Source organism: Vulpes vulpes, chromosome 8 (genome assembly GCF_048418805.1).
Source record: "Vulpes vulpes isolate BD-2025 chromosome 8, VulVul3, whole genome shotgun sequence".
NCBI lineage: Eukaryota > Metazoa > Chordata > Mammalia > Carnivora > Canidae > Vulpes > Vulpes vulpes.
Window position 1 is genome coordinate 61762421 of NC_132787.1, and position 24485 is coordinate 61786905.

The following is a 24485-nucleotide window of genomic DNA, read 5'->3' on the forward strand; positions in this document are numbered from 1 at the left end:
AAAGACCACAAATATGATACCGGTTTCCTCACAGGACTAGGGAAAGAAATAGGGCTGAGGAAGAGGACAGAAGTTTCATCTAATTTTTTTTTGTAATGTCTATATTTACATCTCTCTATCTATATGTGTGTGTATCTATTTCCATATATTTACATATACATCAATCAAAACTGGAAAACTATTAATATCTTTTAATTCAGAGAAGTTGGTATACAATGTTTTTTTATTCTCTGTAATCTATGATTTTAGAATTTAAACTAAAAGGTTATCAGGGAAATAATACTTTTTTTTTAAGATTTTATTTATTTATTAGAGACAGACAGAGAGAGAGAGAGGCAGAGGGAGAAGCAGACTCCACACAGGGAGCCCGATGTGGGACTCGATCCCGGGTCTCCAGGATCATGCCCTGGGCTGAAGGCGGCACTAAATCGCTGAGCCACCGGGGCTGCCCAGAAATAATACTATTTTATATCTCACTGAGCAGAACTTCTCAGTTGTCCTACCTATGCTCTTGTATATGAACATATCCTCCTGGGGAAAAGAAGAGAATCTAAGAAATTCAAAAAATGTAGATGCCTCATGCTTTAGGCTTTTAAATTCTTGAGAATTTAATGTTTTTATTTATAATATTTCTATTGTTATTTCAACATCACATTTTAATTCCATACTTTTCCCTAAAACCCTAGGTAAAATCAACATTCCAGAAAGATGTGTCCTATTTATCCTACAGCTTCACACACCCCCTCACACTGCAGCATACTCCAAGGCAGAGGAGGTAGGGTGCTTACTGTAGCTTGGAAAGAAGAGTGGGGCAGCCCCAGTGGCCCAGAGGTTTGGCACGCTGCCTTCAGCACGGGGTGTGATCCTGGAGACCTGGGATCGAGCCCCACATCAGGCTCCCTGCATGGAGCCTGCTTCTGTCCTTCTCCCTCTGCCTGTGTCTCTGCCTCTCTCTCTCTATCTGTCATGAATAAATAAATAGAATCTTTAAAAAAAAAAGAAGAAGAAGAGCAAAAGAGTCACTACAGACCTTTTTCTGGAATAAAACCAGAGGAAAACAACACACAGAAGAGTAATCCTCTAAACTTCATATCGACCTTGCCCCCTGTGATGATTAATTTTATGGGCCAACTTGGTTAGGTCATGGTACCCAAATATTTAACAAATATTATTCTGGATATTTCTTATGAAGGTATTTTTTAGATGAAATTACTGACACAAGTCAGCAGACTCTGAGTAAAGAAGATTACTCTTCATAATTTAGGTGGGCTTCATTTAATCAGTTGAAGACCTTAACAGAAAAAAGACTCCTGGAGAAAGAAGAATTCTGCTAGCAGACCACATTCAAACTCAGGCCACAATATTTGCTCTTCCCTGACACCCTAGCCTACCACCTTACTATGCAGATTTTGGACTTGCCGGCCTCCATAATCCCATGAACCAACTCCCTAAACTCAATCAATCAATCTCTCTCTCTACCCACACACAGTCTCTCCACTGATTCTGTTTCAATGAAGAGCCCTGACTAATTCATTCTTGCACCAGAACTGGTAACTATTTTTTCTACTATAATACTAAACCAAAGCATTTTTCTCAAATCAACTATCACTAAAAGTTGTTTTACCCCTGAAAGACGGGGTCTTCTAAAAATCAAACTATGAGTAGTGGTTTTTTTAAATTTATTTAACATAATACATGACAAAATATATCAGCATACCACTAGTATGTAAATAAATCTCAGGATAAATCAACAGATACACAAAAGGCTAGAGAAGACATTATACGGACTTAATTATTTCTTGAAAGGTTATGCTATATACAGACCTTAAAACTATCCTGATTAACAGAAATTTAAGACAATGGAAATATTCAATTAAAAAAATCTTACCTTTTTGTTTTCATCTGGTCTCTCAGTTTGCTATACATCTCCAGGACTTGAAAGAAAAGGGAAAAAAGAGCACACAAGCATTATTTAGAGAAAATGAGAAACTTATTAAAGCTAAAGGAATTGCATCAAGAACCTAATCCACTTCCAGTTCCTCACCTGGAAGACACAGCATTAATTTATCAACAGTGGCTGAAATATTTCTCTGTTGTAGTCGACACTGCTTCAGCTCTTCCATTGCTATTACCAGCTTGGCAAGAGGAAAAAAAAAAAACTGAATTATGCCAGTAGCTGTAAATAAAAAGCTTCCAGTCACATTTTTCCACCCTGTGTTCAATTCATCAGAAAATCCCAGACAGTTTCAGAGAAAGACCTGCCAAGTGAACTAAGAAACTGCCTTTCTCAACTAGTAAAACATTCCTGTCGTTTCCCATTTTCTCCTCAAGATACGTACTATACTGAAAAAGGCTAGCTAAAATGAAATCCCAAAATCCAGGGGTTATTCAGAAGAAAAGAAAAAATTTGCAGATTTTCCCCAAACTACTCAGACTCTTCAGAATGTATGGTTTCATCAAATCTTCTGAGAAGAGCCTATGTTTCTTTCATCAATGCTAAACTCCTCGAGGGAAATAGTCCTCCCTACATAGCTTCATTTGAGTCTTAAGAATAATCTTCAACTAAATCTCTATTTTAACAAATAAACCACACATTTAGAAGTTATAGCTTTTCCAAGAGTTCCAGTTTAGTGGAGTAACTCACTTTCCTTCTCATAGCTGTCTTAAAAGGCTTCCATCTGAAGTCATACCACACTATAACTGGAAAACACTGTACTCTCTGCATAATTTTGAATATGTGAGACAAACTTTCAAAAAGCAATAATCTACATAGCCTGTTGTAGTATTCATCCCAAACCTATCCCTAAAAACATTATCTTCTTAGATGCCATGAAAAAAGAAAAGAGAACAGCCCTGATTAAGTCATTGATAAAACAATCAAAAGCTAATCTTAAAAAGTATTAAAATAAAAATTAAAATAATTACTAGTCAGTAAGAAAGGAACATGTCACAGAGAATAGTAATAGACTGCAAGTCATAAAACTTGAGTTTTAGCCCCAGCCTTGTCAATTACTATGTAAATTTTAGCAAATCATGTCTTACACCAATAAAATAGTGATAATACCTGTCCTGACTTTGTGATAGGCCTGTCATGACAATCAAGTGAGAAAAAACATACAAAATAATCTTGTAAACTGTGGTGGCTTAAATGGTGATTCTATCAATTAACAGAATCACTGATCCACTTGTTTAACAAATATTTATGGGAAAAAAAACAAATATTTATGGAGCACCCACTTTGTGCTAGTCACTGTGTAGGCAGGTAAAGCGAATATGGCAATGAATAAAACAAACAAAAGTTCCCAACTTAATGGAACTTAATTTCTCATGGAAGGAGACAGACCAAAAAAAACAAACATTCAACTAAAATATATAATAGCAGAACATTGTAGGTGCAGTGGAGAAAAATAAAGCAAGAAAAGTAAAAAGAACACAGCAGTGAGAGTTAGTCTGCAATTTCAAATAAAAGGCCTCATTAAGGAGGGAACATCTGCGCAAAGTCTGAAGTAGGAGAACAGTAAGGAAAGAGCATTCCAGACAGAGGGAAGAGCACTGGCTGTATTATGACTACTCAAGTAATTTAAAAACACAGTGAAGAAAAGCTACAACCTCTTTCATCAAGCTTTCTGGTGGCTTCATTTAATAGTCATTTAATTCAGAGAAACACTGGGGAAAGCAACAATTAATGTCCACAAATTCCTCCAACACACTCCTGATGGTCCTATAAGCCACTATATCAAGAATGCAGTCATCAAAAGAATGAGAGGAAACAGACGGTTTTTCAAAAGGTAAACTGTCCTTACTTCCTTTCCCTCATGTTGTAGTTTTCTATTAGTATCCGTCACTTGATTCTGTGGAGAGAAGACAATTTAAACTCATAAAAAACAAACATTTAGACAATTGTTGGGTAAGATCACATTTTAAATGAAAAGACTAAATTCAGTTACTCAGGTAGTTTCAGTATGCCAACACATTTTGGTTTAATGGCATTCTCCTGGGTCTAAATTATATCAACCTTTTTACTAATGTTGTCTACCACATGATCTTTTGAACAATAAAAGGAAAAATTTACTGAATGATATATTGAGTTGAGAATATTCCAAACTAAAACATTATAACAATTGGAGATCACACTTTAACATTGGAAAGACAAGAGAAAAAATAGGGAAAATAATCCAAAGAATACCATCTCTGTTATGTGTACAAAGAACAAATTTTATCATAGATATTCCTCACCTCACCAATGTATTCCTGGAAAACTTGGGTATGAATTGAACTTTCTAACTCAGGTCAAATCTTCCCTATTTATTATCCTAATTTTAGAAAACATTTTATCTTAACTCTTTTTGGATCATTAATTCTTAACAGTTCCTAACATTTCCACATTCCCATTTTTCTAAGTTAATCTTTCCATCAGATAGTCAAAACCATGTAAACAAGCCTTAAAATTTATCTAGAGTTCATAATTTGAAGGAACTGGCACCAAGTTTTTTGATAACCACTTTTGGAGACTCGACTGATATTTAAAAATTGAGTACACAGAACAGTAATTTCCTCCGCACCTCAGATATTATCAAAACATGAGCAATATTAACTTCTAAAGCTTATTTTGATAGAAGCTTTCTACCCTTCCACCAACAACTGCCACTCTATACACTTTCAAGATATTCCCTTAGCCCAGTGTTTCCTATTATGTCCTTTAGAACACAAAGAAATGTTAGTTAATAGATACTGTGCACATGCACACAGAGGTGCACACCTGCACAAATACACACACACACACATGCACACACAAACCCCAAATATGTATGGGAAAGTCCACTAAACAGGTTAGTTTACTTAGGACTTCTTGAAGTCTTTAATATTCTACATGCACCATGAATGCCCAATAAGGGGATATCATACAGGATGTTTTCCAAACTTCTTTAACATAATACCTTTTTATTGAGGATCATCTTAAGAAACTAGTTTGTCAGGAACACATGATTGAAAACTTTACCCTAAACTATAGACTCTACACCTGGACTACCATTTTCAAAGCAGATTACCACATGCACCTCCTTTCACAGACAAAATAAAACCCAACCTTCTCCAGAAAGTCTTTATAAAGTAACAGAAAGAGAAGAAACCTTCAAATTCCCACTTTATTATTTATTTAATAGCACCACATGTCAAACACGTGGTTTTATTCAACTGTTAGCTCAATATAAATTAAGAGTGTGATGTAGCTGTCCCAAATGCTGATGATCTAAGACAACATCAGTAGATACTGTTGAAAGCAGAGGTCAGGAAATTTTTTGCAAAGGGCTGGGTAGATAATCTCTGCTGTAACTATTCTGCTGCGCCACTGTAGCAAAAATGCAGCCATAAACAAAATGTAGATGAATGGTCATTGCTACATTCTAATAAAACTTTATTTACAAAAACAGGAGACAAGCTGGATTTGGCCTGTAAGACATAGTCTCCTGATTCTTGGTCTAGAGTAAGTGAGATGGCATAAGGCTATTCGACCACATCATGAGAGTTACATTTAGATGCCATGTTTTAGGAAGGCCATTGACAAACTGAAACACAATTAGATAGGAATATGTTTGGAGAAGGACTAAAGTTACACATATGAAAAATAAAGGATTTTTCTTTAGCTCAAAGAAGGGGGAAATATTCATTTGGGGATACTATATACTATACCTGGACACTATACTCTATACATCATACCTGAATGACAGCTGTCCATCAAATATCTGAAGAGCTATTACAAGAAAGCTGGTGTCCTAAAAATAATGCTTATTACTTAAACTAATAAATGGATGTTACTAGAATATAGGATTAATATCAGCTTAATATAAGAAAAAGCTGTCAAGTAATGTGAATAAAAATGGGGTGGGATGCCTTGAATTGTGTACAGCTATCCCCTGCTTCACAGTAGTTAATCAAGAATAATTAGCTGTTTAATACTCAACTAGAGAGCTCATAAAATTCAATATTCCATAAATACTACTAAATTCAAAATCTCTCTTTACCTTATAGAGACACCATTTCCAAAACTTTCTTTTATCTCAAACTCATTGCAAGAAAATTATTTTACGTTGTAACCCAGTACATAAGTATAGGGCGCACACATAGACACACATACACACACGCACACACACACACACACACACACACCCCTGAAACAAAATTCTCAAGAAACAGGGTTTACCCTCACTACATGTAATGTACTTTGTTTTCTATTCTGTTCTATCTCATTTCAATTTTTTTATTAAAAATACTAATTATGGCCCACTAAACTGATCTTGCGCAAATGACAGTTCTAAAACACAACCACAGGGATCCCTGGGTGGCGCAGCGGTTTGGCGCCTGCCTTTGGCCCAGGGCGCGATCCTGGAGATCCGGGATCGGGTCCCGCGTCGGGCTCCTGGTGCATGGAGCCTGCTTCTCTCTCTGCCTCTCTCTCTCTCTCTCTCTCTCTCTGTGTGTGTGTGACTATCATAAATAAATAAATAAATAAATAAATAAATAAATAAATAAATAAATAAAAAAACACAACCACAGAAGCCTAACTAATGCTTCTAGTAAGAAAGATAATTACCATTTCATTACTATTTTAACATAAAATTGAGAAGAAAGTATATTGCCTATCTAGGATGCTACTCCTCTTGATACAGAAAACATAAATATGAAAAGGAATAAATATATACACTAAGAATTAAAATAAATAGTAGGCATTCTAGAAAGTGTAGTTTCTTTTCATTGTTATGTTAAATAATACTGACAGTAGTTAATACTTAATATTTTGCATTTTCTAAACTCTTTTCTCAGAGTTCAAGAATCTCTAATTTTCATACGTTCGTAACCCAAGTTGAATGATCTCCCTGCTCTAGGGTATGCTGCTAGACTTTAATACCCTCAGGTTTCAGAGTAAACAAGTGGAGCCTGAACTAGTCAAACACCCTGACCTGGGAGCCTCCAGGTCATGCTTTATCTCAGGGGGATCCTGAATGTGAAGAAACTTGAAACTTGAATCAATTTGGAGGAAGGAAGATAAGATGAGTACCAAACAAGTGATTCCAGCAATTGGTGATTATGGAGGCAATGTTCAGTGCTACCTGCCAAGTAGTCCACCACATGACTACTTCAGTAATCAGAGACAGAGCTTTGTGCTGCCCATCACAGACAAGGGACCCAGAGAGCAGAGGGAGAAGTCTAGAATACACACATCCAAATAACACAGAAAAGAACAGCTTGAGGTGAAAATGGAAAGCTGGGATGCTAAGTGAGGACAAATAGCATACATGGCTCCTGGCAGGAGCCCCATACCTTTGCTTTCGGACATTTCAGATATTTTGTCCATTTGAAGCCTCAATTGTCCATTTCAGCCCCCAAATATTCAGCATAACTTTTTATTTAAGATAAAATCAAATTGCTCATTTTTTAATTGCTTTAACATTAAGCAACATTTCTAATACTTTCTCATGTAAGAAAGATAACCCTCTAAAATAAATTGTAGTTTGTTATTCTTGTAAATGAATGTATCATGACTTATTTTACTAATCTTCTACTAAATGACTTTAGTGACATTTTAAAGTTTTACCTATTAGAAGGCAGGGGAGAGGGAAAATGAATAAAATAAAATAAAAATTTTATACACTAAAAAAATACAAATATCCTTACACATGCACCTATAAGCCTTAGAATAAGTCTTGGGGCACCCAGGGTAGCTTAGCCAGTTAGACCTCTGACTCTTGGTTTTGGCTCAGGTCATGATCTCTAGGTCGTGAGATCAAGCCCCATGCTGAGAGCTCCATGCTCAATTCCAAGTCTGCTTGAGATTCTCTCTCTCTCCTTCTCTGTTTGTCCCTCCCTGACCCTTGTGCGCATAAAATAAAATAAATAAAATATTTAAAAAAGAGAGAAAGTCTTTAAAAAATGTGGAGTTTTAAGTATTCATAAATAAAATTGCTGTCTTCAAAGGTTGTAAGAATCTACACTCCAACCAAGCATACCCTGGTTGACTGGTATCATATCTCTAATCTTAAGTGTCATTTTTTCATCTCTGTCATTTTATTAGGCGGCATTTTATTAAGTCTGCATTCCCTTAATTTTTTAAATTGTAGAGTTCCCTTGTATTTCTTTTTTTTTAAGATTTTATTTACTTATTCATGAGAGAGAGAGAGAGAGAGAGAGAGAGAGAGAGGCAGAGACACAGGCAGAGGGAGAAGCAGGCTCCATGCAGGAAGCCTGACGTGGGACTCAATCCCGGGTCTCCAGGATCAAGCCCTGGGCTGAAGGCAGCGCTAAACCGCCAAGCCACCCGGGCTGCCCCCTTGTATTTCTTCTTATGTACATTGTATATTAATATATATTTCTGTTTCTTATTGGAAGGTTCATCATTTTCCTTTTAGTTTATAAAGGCTTTTTAATTTATAAAGTCTTGAATTTATAAAGATTTTTTTCTATCTTACAGGTATTAATCACTTGGCAAATGTATTTTTAAAGTTTTTATTTATATTTAATTTTTACTTTATATGTAGAAAAAATTCTTTCATTTTAATGTCATAGCTATCAACTTTTTTCTTTCTGGCTTTAAGAATTTTGCTTAGAAATGTATTCCTCACTCCCAAAATCACACAAATATTCATCTGTACTTTCTACTAGTTCCTATGGTTTTGTATTTTACACTTAACTGATTCATCTGAAATTACTGTTGGTATACTGAATGAAAAGCAAGTCAAACTTAATTTCAACTTCAAATAGTTGAGCATTAAGTACAGTAAGAACATATCAGAAGAGCTGTTACTTTGGGAGGGAAGGGTAAAGGGAGCAACTGAGAAGGATACAAAAGAGAGATTTAATTGTGTTGGCAATAATATACTTCTTACGAAGGTTGGACAGTTGTTGTACAGTTCCATAAACTCTTATTTGAAACCTTGGGACCCACCATGTTTTGGACTTCAGAAATTTGGAGATTTTGTAAAGATATTATGGTACATGTTGTATATAACATAACACCCTTACCCAATGGGTAGAAGGACAGGATCCCACAAGCATACCCATTAATATTTCTTCAGCAAAAAACAAAATTTTACATTAAATAAAACATTTAAAAAGCTTCACAGCTTTACACAGGTTTTAGGTTTCACAGTCAAATTAGCTTTTTTTGTTTGTTTGTTTGTTTATTTAGAGAGTGGAGAAAGGGCAGAGGGAGAAGGAGAAAGAGAATCCCAAGAAGATTCTGCCTAAAGCACAGAGCCCAACACAAGACTCAATCTCAGGACATTGAAATCGTGACCTGAGATGAAATCAAAAGTCAGATACTAAACCAACTGAGCCACCTCAAATTAGCTTTTAAATCACTTTCCCTCTCAATAAAATTGTTTCTTTGCTTTTCTTACCAATTGCATTTTTTATATGAATTGTATACTCACTGTCAAGTTCACCCCATGCCCCAGGAAAATCCTTTTGGGATTTTAATCCAAATTCCAATAGGAGAAGGAGGACAAAGAAGAGAAGAAAAAGAGAAAGATGAAGGGAAGGGAATGGAGGAAGGAAAAGAAAGAAGAGAAAAGAGCAAAGAAAAGAAAGAGGGAGGGAGGGAAAGGAAAAGGAGGAAGCAGGGAAAAGAAAGGGAAAAAAGGAAGGAAGGGAGAAGAAAGGAAGGAAGGAGGAAAGAAAGGAAGAAATTAGAGGCATAGGATAGGACTGGAAATAAAAAAAGAAAGCTGTTATTGCTTACAGACCATATGAGTGTTTACATAGAAACCTCAAAAGAAGTCCACACACAAATTATTAGAAGTAATAGAAGGGTTTAGTGAAGTGATCAGATTTAAAATCAATAAGCAAAATCAGTTATCCATGATAAAGGACCAGGCCAAACATGGCTGATCTCCTTCTTGGATTTGAATCAATCATATCAAGAATCCATGCTTTGGTAGAAGATAGCCCATAACTATCACTAATTTTTTTTTATTCCTGTAGCCTTGGGTGTTATGCTGCAAAGACTTCTACAACCCTGTCATGCCCTATGACCCTGTCATCCTATAGTGATGCTTTTTTCTAACAAGCACGGAGACAGATGATACGAAGAATCAACTGGGTTTCTATTTAAAGAAACAGTTACTGATTCTGTTGTTGTTTCTCATCCAAGTGTAGTCATCCAAAATAAAATTTAACTTAGAAGAGTATTCTTTTTTTAGCTAAAATTCATCCTAATTATCTATGTTTCAGTAAAAATTCCTTTCTTAGTATCTCTGCTACAAACATGTAACCTGCAGTATATTCCCTACTCCTTTAATGCTAATCAAAATCCCAGCACAGAATGGAGCAACAAGTCCCTCTTAGAGCCTCCTTACTTTGAGTTTCTGAGCTTCCCCTCTCACTTTCAGCAGTTCAGTTATAGAATCCACAAAGCCCTGGTAATGAAAGTTGCACATCTTCTCAATTTCTCGGTCATGATTGCGGATGCGAGTTTCAAGCTTCTCCATGAAACGTCCATGTTCCTCACCATCATAGACAGACCTTTAAAAAAAATGGTATGATGATTACACCACATTTACTTCTAAGAAAGAGAAACAGAATTATAAGCCCAGAAGCGAATTTATTTGAAAACTTCATATTGAAGGTACATTAACCATGGAGAAATCCAATTATATTAATATTGCCCCAATTCTAGGTGGGTCTTTTTTTTTAGGAAAACAGTAATTTTGCTTTCTATTCACTCAAAAATATTTAAATATTTATATCATACATATATGATATAATATGATACACATGTATATGTGATATAATTCATCACAGAATTATAGTCATAAAATGAAAGGACTGAACTATAACTCATTTGCAACTTTCTTTCAGAAACTTACCTGGAAAAACTCAATTTTGGATAAAGTCAACTATCCAATCACTCCATAACTGTACCCAAGAAGTTGATGTTGCTGGAGAAAACTACAGCTGTGCTGGGTTGACTCAGTTTAGCTATATAACCACAAATCTAAATTGGACACTTAATAAATATTGCTAGATAATACTACTAAAACCATACCCCCTACCACCGCCACCACAAAATTACTTTGTATTCTCCAAAATAACTATTTGTGAGAACGTTCCTTTGTCCTTTCCTCAAATATCTATCCCCTCACTCTCAGCTGCTGACCTGACTACACATTTCACAGGAAAAAGAGAAATATTTCTTCTCCCACTACAATCAACCAACTTTCTTAACTCTATAACTCCTACTCTGTCCACCCTCTTATAACAATGGAAAAAATGTGCCAAGCGCTTATATGTCAATCTCTCTTGTTGTCTCTCATGAACTTTATACTCCTTCAATTACTCCCTTTTATCCATGCCCTACAGCATACATTTCCCCACTCTGCTCAATCTTCTTATGGGTATATAAACATGACTTTAAGAAACTGTCCTTACCTACACATTTCCCTCTAGCTATCATCTTATTTCTCTGCTCCCCTCCCAGCAAAACTCCTTGTCCCTTCCCCACCTTCCAATAGTTAGCATTCATCTTGCTCCACCTAATAGCAGCATTTGCTGTAATACGATACACATTCCTTCTTGAAACAATCTTTTCTCTATAATTCAATAATACCACAATAGTGTTGTTTTTATCCTTTCATAGACAAGGATTCTCAATCTCCTTTCTTGGCTCCTCCTCCTCATCCTCCTCATATTTTCTAAATATTCCTAAAACAACTTATCTTTTCTAACTATGCTCTCTTACCAAGCAATGTCATCTAATGCCAAGGCTTTAAAATATCATGTACATAATAATGTACAAATAAATGTAAAATATCATGTACATAATAATGTACAAAAAAATGTAAAATATCATGTACATAATAATGACTTCCTAATCTACACCTGTAATTCAGAGCATTTCACTGAGCACTAGACTCAAATATCCAACTGCCATTTAACAATTAGAACTGGATTTTTTTTTAATTTTTTTTATTTATTTATTATAGTCACACAGAGAGAGAGAGAGAGGCAGAGGAAGAAGCAGGCTCCATGCACCGGGAGCCCGACGTGGGATTCGATCCCGGGTCTCCAGGATCGCGCCCTGGGCCAAAGGCAGGCGCCAAACCGCTGCGCCACCCAGGGATCCCAGAACTGGATTTTTAAAAGCCATCTCAAATTTAAAAATCATCTATCACCAAACTATCTCCACTCTCAGACATGTTCCTCCCCAAAATTTCCACACTACTCACTCACTTCATCACAACTAATGGCACTCTCCAGTTGCCCAAGTCAAAAATCCAAATGCAGGAATTACTCCTAATCCACTTTTTTCCATCCCATACCCCATCCAATTGATTAATAGATCCTGACAATTCAACCTCCAAAACATATCTTAACAGTGGACTGCATCTCACCATTTCCACTAAAACCCTCATCCAAATCTGTATCACTGGTAATGGACTCCCAAAAGTTTGCATCTCCCAATCTCTTCATCTCCATATAGACACCCTCCACACAGCAGTTAAAATGATCTTTATAAAGCAATAATTGAGATGTTATCCCTCTGCTTAAATCTTTTTTTAAGCTTTTATTTATTCATAGAAACAGAGAGAGAGGGGCAGAGACACAGGCAGAGGGAGAAGCAGGCTCCATACAGGAAGCCTAACATGGGACTCGATCCAGGGTCTCCAGGATCACACCCCAGGCTGCAGGCAGCACTAAACCACTGCGCCACCGGGGCTGCCCTGCTTAAATCTTTCTAATGGCTTCTCGTTACCAAAGGAATAAAAATCTAAAACCATTACCATGGCCTAGAAAACCCTATATAATCTAGCCTCTGATTATCTCCCCACCCTCATTTTTCTCAGCTTCCCACCCCTAGCCACCTTCTAGCCCCTATGTTCTAGCTACAATGGCTTTTTTTTTTTTCAAGCTTCTTCTTCCCTCAAGAATTGTATTTTTGTTATTCTTATGCTAGTAATGGCTCATCCTCTATATCTTCAAACAATTTTCTCATTCTTATCATCCATGGTTTGTTGTCTATCTCTCCCCCTAACACATCCCAATTAAATGATAAACTCCAGGGCAAGAATTCTGTCTGCCATATTCTCCACTGTACCTCTACAATAGTGCCAGACAGGTAGTAGGCAATGAGTAAATATTTGTTGACTAAAGGAAAGACTAATATCTCTAAAACCTCTTTGACATCTGATATTTGTTAAACAAATATACATTTGTTCATTACCAACACTTTATGGTTCTAGAATCATTAGTAGGTGCCAGATCATGACCCTGATCTTACACACTCTTCTCAGCAGATAAATTCCATTGCCCAAAACTCAGCAGTAACTTCAGACAACACATACAAAAGTTTGGCTTCCAGTAAAAATTCTAAACACTTATTTCATAAAACCCACCAGAATCTAGATTCATTCCCCTTCCTTTGAACGAATGAGATCTTCAAATAAATTATAAACAATTCTCGTTCTGACAATTAAGACACACTATAGAATAACCAATTGCCTGAAGGAGTTATTTGAAATATAGATAGAAGACAAAATCTACCATTGACATTTCAACTAACTTCAAATAAGCATAAATATCCCCTTCCAAAGAGAAGAAAAAGAAAGATTTCTCTGTGAAGATACTAATATTCCTTCCCACTAATAGAAAAGTAATAACCAATGAAAATGTATCAATCTAAATGACATGAGCAGATAGTATTCAGTATCAGACAACTCTTTGGTTCCAAATTCAGTTATATCTTGACCTAGTCATACTTCTAAGTAGCAAATCTACTTCCTTCTACTCTGTAGAACTTCTTTTCATTTCTCCCTTCCAAAGATCTATATTAATATCACAAAAGACAACTCAAAAAAAAGAAAGTCCCCAAATTAAGAAAGTCATAACATGTTAATTACGCCTCACTAGCTTCATTGTTCCCTGAACTTCCTATAAAAAAAATATAAGTCAAAGAAAGGAAAGGTGAATTTTAGCTGCCTGACTGTATAGCCTTGGTTGTAGCAATGCAACCAGCCAGCTATGAATCTTTGGCTAACTCAGTTAATCTCTCTGACCCCTAGCTTTCTCATTTAGAAAATAGGAAGCAATCAGTTACAAATTCTCCTAAGTATCAGCTTACCTCTAACTTTCTACAATTAACTTCCACTTTCAAATTAAGTCAATAAACTGTAAAGATCATACATTTTTCAGAAGAGTGTTAACAGGTATTAGTTCAAAACAACTTATAGAATTTCCTACATCTTTATCACTAGCCCCTACCTATTTCTCCTATCTTAGGGCATTTATGATTCTACTATTCTCCTTAATCATAATAATGTTGGATAACATCAAAGGTTTATAGCAGATCTCCTGAGTATCTTGAGAGTTTAAAAAGTTAAAATAAATGCAAAACCCACATATTTAAAACAACTATATTTAACAAACTTTGTGTTACATGGGTACCAATCAAGAAATCCACAACTTCCAGATTTAATGTATGTATAAGGAGAAGCACATATATATAATTTTAAGGGAAAATGATCCATAGTTCCCATCTGGTTATCAAAGAGGTTAAAAATCACTGATTTAAAAGTTTTTTTTTCAATTGCCCAGTACAGAAAAAGGCAATTATAGATCACTACTTAACTGCTCAATTTCTACCAGCATTTCAAGTGTATCCCAGCCTTATTCAGTGCTAGCCAACATATCTATCAGATACAGAATCTTAAAAATAAAAATAAACAAGTCTTAAGTTCTGAAAAGGATATAGACCTACAGAAGCTAACCTAATATTCGTTGTCAACATTGCACTTGAACAAAGAATAGCTTCCTTACCACGACCACCACCACCCCCAATCTGGAATATAAGACTTAAACTAGAGAAAGACTGCCATCTACTGATAACCCATTTCTAACATTCCTTGAAACTCCCAACTTGATATGGTCAAGAGGGACTGTTTAAAAATCTAAAAGCTATATTCTGTAATACCTCCTGGCCAAAGACTTATAACTAGTTATTAAATTATATTTTATATAAATCACTCTAATATTTAAACTTCCATTTCTAATATAAAAGCAGGATTTTTTTTAAGATTTTCTTTATTTGAGAGAGCGTGAGCAGTAGGGAGAAATAGAGGGAGAGGGACAAGTAGATTCTGTGCTATTCAAGGAGCCTTAGACAGGGCTGAATCCCATAACCCTGTGATCATGACCTAAGTTGAAATTGAGAGTCAGACACTTAACCAACTGTGCCACCCAGGCGCCCCTCTGATATAGAGCAGGATTTAGAGAAAAGCTATATTTTTTTAAGATTTATTTATTTATTTATTTATTTATTTATTTATTTATTATAGACACACAGAGAGAGAGAGAGAGGCAGAGACACAGGCAGACGGAGAAGCAGGCTCCATGCCGGGAGCCCGATGCGGGACTCGATCCCGGGACTCCAGGATTGTGCCCTGGGCCAAAGGCAGGTGCCAAACCGCTGAGCCACCCAGGGATCCCCAAGCTATATGTTTTTAATGTACCTGTGCCACAGTTAAATAAGACTTTCTATGAAATAAACTGTACCACTGGTTTCATTATTTGTCATAATCTGAAGAATATTCTAGTACCAATAAAAGGTAAACAGGAAGAAATGCTTGGGAATTAACAAGTTTTTACAACCTAAATTTTGAGTCAATCACATAAATGCTGCCTTGTAGAGCCTAATTGCACATATACACACACACACAAAAAAAAAGAAAACCACGCACGCACACGTGCACACACACATACACATAAGTTTTTATAAAAAGTAACATGTTTTATACTAGTGGCTATATCTGATGCATACTGTCAAACATCCCACATAGATTTTGTAGGCATTTTAAGAGAGAGATTTTAACTTCTAAAATGGCCCTTCAGGAATTCTATTCAACAAATATTTATTATTCCTCTATAATTAACCATTACAGGATTATATCATTTGCTACAGCCTATATCAGCTAAATCTGTTAGTCCAAAGAGAAATATAAATAAATAATGTTATGAGCACAAGTTATCTCACTTAAATCCTATGAACCTTGTTAATTAGACATTATTCCCATTTTATAAATGAGGGATTGAAACCCAAGAAAATGAAGCAACTTGCCAAATTCACGCAGCTAGAAAGTATCCTCCATAGTATACTAATCTGTCTCCTTTTCAAGCAAAGAAAGCAAAAAAGTTCCATGAACCCCTAAAATGTTACAGCTGAAAGAGGTCTTCGAGGCTCTTATTGTAAAATAAAGGAAACTGAGGTCAAGGAAAGTTAAAATGCCATAGTCAAAATTACATCACTTGTTACTGATACATCTGGACCTGACTCCCAAAGAAAACACAATTAGGAAAAGCTAATGCTGGACACAAAGCTTAAGTGGTTAAAAAAAAAAAAAAAAAAGACACATACACACATACATACACGCTTATACTACTTCAGGATGAGTCAGCTGCCTCTTAGTTGTGCCTGTGCAAAAGCTATTCCGTTCTTCTTCCTGTTGGAAGAGTCTCAATTTACTCCCGTATTCTACCTTCCTATCCTACCTTCAAGTGGTAAATACTAACTAATCTATAAACCAAACATGGTTATTCCATTTCCCATGTCCATGACCAGTTAATAGGTGACACAACTTTCCCCCATGTGAAGTAAAGAGAAGTCTCAAAGTGAAGATCAAAGAAAAGGTTTTCTTTCCTGAAGGATGCAGGAAAAGTAACTGCACTTCCAACTTCTGACACTTTTTTTAAGATTTTATTATTTATTCATGAGAAACACAGAGAGGCAGAGACATAGGCAGAGGGAGAAGTCTCCCTGCAAGGAGCCTGATGAGGGACTCCATCCCAGAACCCCAGGATCACGACCCAAGCCAAAGAAAGACGCTCAATCACTGAGCGACCCAGGCATCCCTACTTCAGACATTTTCCTATACATGCTTAGGGATGCAACAACCATTCTGAGGTGAGAGGAGACATTGCCAATAATCTGAGGATGGCAGAGGCAAAGATGGAAAATACCTGGGTCTTTGATGATGAACAGTTCTATCTCCCAATTTCATGGTATGTTAATAAATTTCCTATTTTAAGGGAAATTTCCAATTTTGAGAAGTTTCCTATTTCTACTTACCCTCAATATTCTACTACTTGGAAAGAAAAGAATCCTAAAAGTACAATATCGTTTCAGTCTTCAAAGGTAGCAGGCAAATCAAGAAAAAGCCAACAGTAAATCAAAGTCTACACAATGCTAAGGAATCCTGTTCCCAGGACTGCTAGACTGCTCTTCCCCCTTTTTTCTTCCAAGAGTTAACTCCCATTCACTCTTCAAATCTCAGTATGCACCTAACTTTATCTATGAAACCTTCTCTAGCTACATAGACTGTTATGTGTTCCTCCTTTGTTTTTAACACCATCACATAATTTACGAAACAATATTCTGATTGCTCATTCACTTGTCAATTTCTCTTTACTAGAACATTTAATCTCCTTGTGGCAGAGCCTATATCTTGCCTATTTTATCTCCAGCTCCTAAAATAGAGCTGGGCACAGAGGAGATCCTTCATGTATGCTAAAGATGGAGAAAGAGAAAGAAAGGTAGGAGAATAAAATGTGGGAGTCTGATTGTCTCAAAGGCAGTTGCAAGAAGTATCACATCAAACAAAGTTTAGCTGTTGAGATGTTTTTAGAACCAAGGAGAACTTCAAAACACAAAGACTGAATTTTTTGATTAATCCAAGAAAACAATTTCAGAGTTTATCCTGGTCTTTTCTTTTTCATATATATATATTTTTAACTTCTGTCATGGTTTTAGTCCTGAAACATTTTCTTCTCATTAAGCTTCATAAAAGCATCATTAGTAATTTTGTTTATCCCAAAGGTTAAAAATAAAGTGGAAAAACAGATTTGAGCATGATGTTGAAAGAGAAACTGCAGAAGGTCAAGTGGAGTTTAAGGTTCCTTCTTCTTCTTACTTATAGCTTATCTATCAATTTAACTCAGACCTTACTATGGTAATTTGGATGCGCAGAGTACATAAAGGTGAAAGTAGATCACTGTATATCATCATCAAGGACATGGGAAGCATATGCTAGTTAAGGAAGTCTGAGCTGAAGACTATACCCAAATGTTCTTGTACTGCCACATTCAAATCCTTCTTCCATCCTGCAGACACCAAGGTATACAACTGGCTTCACCAAAATAGCCCATGCAACTGAGGAAGATTGTGATGGAGATCTCCCTCAAGGCAGAAAGGGAATTCCACACTTCTATGATAGCTATTTTCAGAGAGATAAAAACAGGGTGGAGAAGTTCCAACTGGTACCTAGTCAAAGGGCATTTTCTGAAAACCTGGCAATGTTTAAACAGCACAGAAAAGTAGAGAAGGGGAACTTGTCACAAAACATCAGTCAAGTCAACAACAGTCTATTGGAAAATAAATTAAGGAAAGCAAGGAAATTCCAAATTAAAGATATAGAGATCACCATAACTCCTATCTTGATAATACAGAAAAGCAAACAAATGGAGGCAGGATATTGGAAACGTTTAAATCAATAGTTCCAGAAAGGGAGGTTCGGAGGGGGGGATGGGGCAACTGGGTGACAGGCACTAAGGAGGGCACTTGATGGGATGAGTACTGGGTGTTACACTATATGTTGGCAAGTTGAATTTAAATTTAAAAATAATTTAAAAAATAATAACAAATAAAATAAAAAATAAAAATAAATGAATAGTCTCAGTCTCTTTAGGCTTACAGATTTAAAGTAGGCCTAACAAAATTAGACCAATCAAATTTCCCAAAATCACTAAATCAAACTATAAAAAATGTTCCAGATATCATTTGTAGATGTGTATGTTATGTATAATATATATGTACATGTGTATCTGCATTATATAGTGTGTATGCAATAAATGTATATCTATGTGATTTGCACATATATATATAAAACATAAACATACATACACACACATTTTCCTGACTTTCTGAGAAAGAACCAGACTTTCCAAAATCACATTCAATTCCTGGTCCAATTTCATTTGCTAGGGGTTGCTTATTGACACCCCATGGCCAAAGTGACCACAATTTAAAACTCTGTAGTCTATAAGCAATTTAAGACCCTGAAGAAGGGTGAATAAATGGTATCAGAATAGTTCCCATCCTAAAAAGTAATGGAGAACAAAATAGGCAAAATAAGACTAAATTCCATGAACACTATGGAAGATGGGATATACCATGAAAAAACTTTCTACTACTAAACTCCCAAAACTGCTAGGATTAAGTTTCTAAATCTTTTTTAGTGCATGGCTAATGAAAAAACAAAATAAGGAAAATTTCCAGAAGCTAAAATAAAACTAGAATAGGAATCCAGATTGTACCAATCCTCTATAACCTAAGGCTTCTATTTGAGAGCCATATACAGTAAAAGAAGCCCATAATATGTAGACAGTCCAATCAGAGGCCTCCAAATGAAAAAAGCCAAGATACCCAAGGGCTACACCCTTAGTGAAAAAAAAGTAAAAAAAAAAAAAAAAAAAAACCTTTCCCCATAAGAATTAAAGGAATCAGTAGTTTCATAAAGGTAGGCTGCAAGGACACTTACCTGCCTGAGACTTGACCTTGGGTAGAGCAGAGGGAAATCTCCCATGAGAACTTGAAGCCAAAAGATGGCCTTTTCAAAGAAGGGAAACCTATATTCATACTATTAATACTATCTTTGCAGTCTGAGATATCTCAAATTAAGAATTTATTTTAGGGGTGCCTGGGTGGCACACTCCATTGAGCACCCACTCTTGGTTTCAGCTCAGGTTTGATCTCAGAGCCAGCCCTAAGACTGGCTCCATGCTCAGCAAGCAGTCTGCTTGAGTTTCTCTCTCTCCCTCTGCTCCTCCCCCTGCTTGCACACATGCTCACCCTCTCTTGCTCTCTCTTGCTTTCTCAAATAAATAAATAAATACTGTTCAATTAAAATCACTGTTCTGATAAATTTCCTTCTGACATCCTTTCTCTCTCTTTCTCTTTCCACAGCTAAGATTCTTAAAAGAGCCATCAACACCCACTGCTTTTATTTCCTCAAATTGGACTTGCTCTTCAACCCAATGTAACCTGTTTCTTATCCATATCACCCCAAAGGACCTATTCTTGCTAAGATCAATAAGAGCCTAGGGATGCCTGGGTGGCTCAGTCAGTTAAGCATCTGTCTTTGCCTCAGGTCATAATCTCAGAGCCCTTGGATTGAGCCCTGCACTAGGCTCCCTGCTCAGCAGTACTCCTTAACAGCCACAGCATCCTCATTTACCACCTCACCCTCATTTTGACACTGTATAAACTTAACCTGGCCTTGAACCTATGAAATCTTGTGTGGTTTGAGGTAAATTTCACCAGAAGTACTACCATCCTGCTTTGCCTAAAGTTCTTCCACAAACGCCTAGTATTATTCTAGAAATGAATGGGCACCACTACTAATGACATTTACCAATTGAAAGCAGAGTCAATACTCTTCTGTTTTGAAATGTTTATTTGGGATCCCTGGGTGGTGCAGCGGTTTGGCGCCTGCCTTTGGCCCAGGGCGCGATCCTGGAGACCCGGGATCGAATCCCACGTCAGGCTCCCGGTGCATGGAGCCTGCTTCTCCCTCTGCCTGTGTCTCTGCCTCTCTCTCTCTCTCTCTGACTATCATGAATAAATAAATAAAATCTTAAAAAAAAAATGAAATGTTTATTTGTTCATATTTTTGAGCACTCTATATCATAATGATTTATTTACATGTTGATCTTCCCTACAGGACCTTGCATTCCTTGAGGGTTTATTTCTGGAACAACACTTGTCCAAAGAGAATGCATTATAAAGTAACAAAGGGTCTAAAGTGATGCCTGAAAAATGTTTCAACATTTTTTTTAAGGATTTCGTTTATTTACTCATGAGAGACACAGAGAGAGAGGCAGAGACATAGGCAGAGGGAGAAGCAAGTTCCCTACAAGGTGTCCGATGCGGGACTCGATTCCCGGACCCAGGATCATGACCTGAGTCAAAGGCAGATGCTCAACCGCTGAGCTACCCAGGCATCCCAAATGTTTCACATTTAAACTTTCTCCAAAGATAAGCACTAGAGTTAACAATAAACATTCTTACTTAAAAAGGTAAATTCAAGTTCTAGCAGTGCGAATAATCTGTACCTTCAACTAAAATGCAAAATAGGAAAAGAAGGAATCAGGAAGAAAGGAAGGAACATAGAGTTCAAGGAAACCTACTGTAGGAGAAGAGATGTGTCTGGGAATAATTTGTTATTTCCCCAGCTCTCCTCTAACCTTCTCTGGAAACTAGAAGAAAGATGATTAAACAGCAACAAGACCTGGCTCTGAAGGGAACTGGTGTTTCTGGCCCTTGTTGCCAGCAAAAGGGGGTGGGTGACAGCAGTCCCTCAGGGCTTTTAGAAAAAATTGCTTCCAGGTGGAAATATTTTATGGTACTGCGCAGCCTGGAACCATTTTTTGCTTTCTTTTTTAACTACTGATGATTAAACCATGGACAATCAGGCTACAACAATGGAAACAGATAACTCCCAAACATCATGGTTATATGCTCCAAATTACCAAGCTAACTCTCAAAGGAGAGAAAAAATTTGTTGGCAAAGTCTTTTTTTATAAGGGGGAGAGTTGGGTACAGTCTGTTAAAGATTTGTATTTGGTATAACATAAAAGTAGTCAAGAACTCTGTTATCATAATGATAACCATCAGTCTCATACCAAAACTAGACACTGTAATGTACAGTCATGGAGAGCTGAACAAAGGACAATGCTAAATGCCCTGTTACTTAGCAATTTTTCATCATTTCAACCTGGATTAAGTATTCTATTAAATGATTATCATAGGGGTATGCAGAGAAGTCCTACCACACATGATGTGGGACAACTAAGTCAATTTATAACTGATGGTTCTGAAAAATGTCTGAGGTGTATGTCTGAGTTTGTAATGACAGCTCAGGAACATCAGGGGAAAGTTACTTATAGTACCAACTCATAAGAAAAGCACTGAAAATTAGAGGCCATTCAACCACCCAGCTATTGAATCTAGAAAATCTTACTATAACAGAATCACTGACATTAAAGGATAAATCCAGCTCAAATTTATAATAGTAAAAGTATTTACAAATATATACCAAGCTCTCTGTTGAACATTTTACATACACTAATTCATTTATTGTTCAAAGACAATCCTACTGGAGTAATTACTACCATCATTTCACACATGAAGCAACCTTTTTGACACCACCCATACACAAAAACACTTATCTTCCCCAGGTGGCCACAATTACATCAAGGATAAGATGAAAGGAAAAGGAAGAGAAGGAAAAACAGGAAGATGAGACAGAGGATGAAGTCAAGGGGGAGCTAGCTGAAGGATAAAGACACCAAAATAATACAAATGGCAATGTTTGGATAATGCAATTGTGACATTTTTTTCTTTCTACTTTTCTGTAACTTTAGACTTTCTTTAAATAAACATGTATTGCTTTTAGCATTGAAAAAAGGAAATGCATTTTTAAAGTCTAAAATAGCACCTAGGTCATAATAGGTAGATGTTCAATAAAACATTAATTGAGATAAAAACCAAACAAAAGTAACCACTTCAGGGTAATTTGGGGTCTAATGTTTAATATTTGTCCAAAAATCAAATAAATGTAAAAAAAAAAAAAAAGAATGAGAATTTCTTCTCACAATCTATCCCCTACATACCTAAGAAGCAATCACCATTGGTCAGAATTTTTTAAATTCAGTATCTTTTTTTAAAAAAGATTTTATTGATTGATTGATTGATTGATTGATTGATTTGAGAGAGAGTAAGTGAACAAGAGGGATAAAGAATCTGAAGCAGGGGCAGCCCGGGTGGCTCAGTGGTTTAGCGCTGCCTTCAGCTCAGGGTGTGATCTTGGAGACCCGGGATCGAGTCCCACGTCGGGCTCCCTGCATGGAGCCCGCTTCTCCCTTTGCCTGTGTCTCTGCCTCTCTCTCTCTCTCTCTCTCTCTCTCTCTCTCATGAATAAATAAATAAAATCTTTAAAAAAAAAAAAAAAAAAGAATCTGAAGCAGACTCCACACTGAGTGCAGATCCTGATGCAGGGCTCAATCCCATGACCACAAGATCATGACCCAAGCTGAAACCAAGAGTTGGACGCTTAACCAACTGAGCCACGCAGGCATCCCCTTCCATATCTTTTCTATATTCTAATCTTCTCCTCTTATCGATCACAATCTCAAAATGTATTTAAAACATAAATATATTATTCCCCTGAAATTCTCAATTGAAAACTTGATGTAGCAGTTTCCTAGGGCCCCTTTATTGCAACTATGAGGCCAAACAATTAATGTTCTTTCATGAGCCTTCAAATAGGAGGGGAATAGGGGAGCCTCAATGGTTATCATGGAACCTCTGATATATTACTAAGTAATTTGATTTGTGAATGGGAAAAGTAGGCCATTTTCTATCATTTCCTATTCCACTAACCTGACATACAAAGAATTCCCTACTGGAATCACAAGGCTATTTACAAAATAACTTTTAATGTTTTAAACAAAAATACATTAGATCACACCCTTCCTCTCACACCATGAGCACCGTGTTTCCATTAGGAATCAATGCTGTAAAAAAAAAAAAAAAAAAAGGAATCAATGCTGTGTGTTTTTTTCATAGAAGCATTTGTTTAAGAATATTATGCGCTAGCCCATTTTAAAGATTTCTCTTTAAAATAAGAATGTACAGAAAAAGGAAATTTCAGAGATGATCACTCTATCAAACACTTGTCCAGCTTTTTTCAAACATCTGTAGTAAAAGAAAGTTCATTATGAGGCAACTGATCCCATTTCAATGTCTCTTGAAAAGTTCTTATACAAAAATAAAATCTGCCTTCCTATAATTTTCATCATCTATCTTATCTTTGCCCTTAAAGGACCATTGAGAACAAGTCCTTGATCCCTTCGTTCCCTTGTCCAGACTAAACAATCTCAAATTATTCAACTATTCCACTTATAAACAGCCTTTCAGTTCAGGTTTTCACCCCTCTGGACACATTCCAGTAGTCAACATTCTTCTTAAAATGTAATAACACAGGCAGTATGGGACAATGGTCAAGAGCACAGGCTTCAAAGCCAGACTTCCTGGATTCAAGTTTGGTTCTGCTACTTATTAATTGTGTGATCTTGGGCAAGTTATTAAACTTCTCTATATTTAAGTTTCCACATCTGTAAAATGAAGATAATAAAAGCAACCACTTCATACAGTTGTTGTGTGAAAATTAAATGGCATAATAGAAATAAAGCATTCAAAACAATGACTGGCACACAGAAAGCATGCTATAAATATTAGCAATTTTAAAATCAAGCATGGTCAAGCTAGAAAAAAAGACACATCTTTAACTTTTTTACACACCTTCTATTAAAATAGTCTAACAATAATGCTTTACCAGTTTTGGCAGTCATATCATACAGCATATTGAGCTTAAAGTCACATAAAA

The 24485-nt window shown here is 36.3% G+C and overlaps 1 protein-coding gene across 3 annotated transcripts in view; it reads right to left on the reverse strand.

Annotated features, from left to right (window-relative positions):
• EXOC6B (exocyst complex component 6B) overlaps window positions 1-24485 on the reverse strand; it is a 616640-nt gene that overhangs the window by 516642 nt on the left and 75513 nt on the right. For all 3 annotated transcript variants that reach the window (XM_025994563.2, XM_072766927.1, XM_072766926.1), the window contains exons 2-5: window positions 10350-10515; window positions 3804-3851; window positions 2045-2135; window positions 1889-1934 (exon numbers count right to left, since the gene is read on the reverse strand). In XM_025994563.2, coding sequence (XP_025850348.1) covers window positions 1889-1934; window positions 2045-2135; window positions 3804-3851; window positions 10350-10515 — 351 coding nt within the window. The remainder of the gene's footprint in view (window positions 1-1888; window positions 1935-2044; window positions 2136-3803; window positions 3852-10349; window positions 10516-24485) is intronic.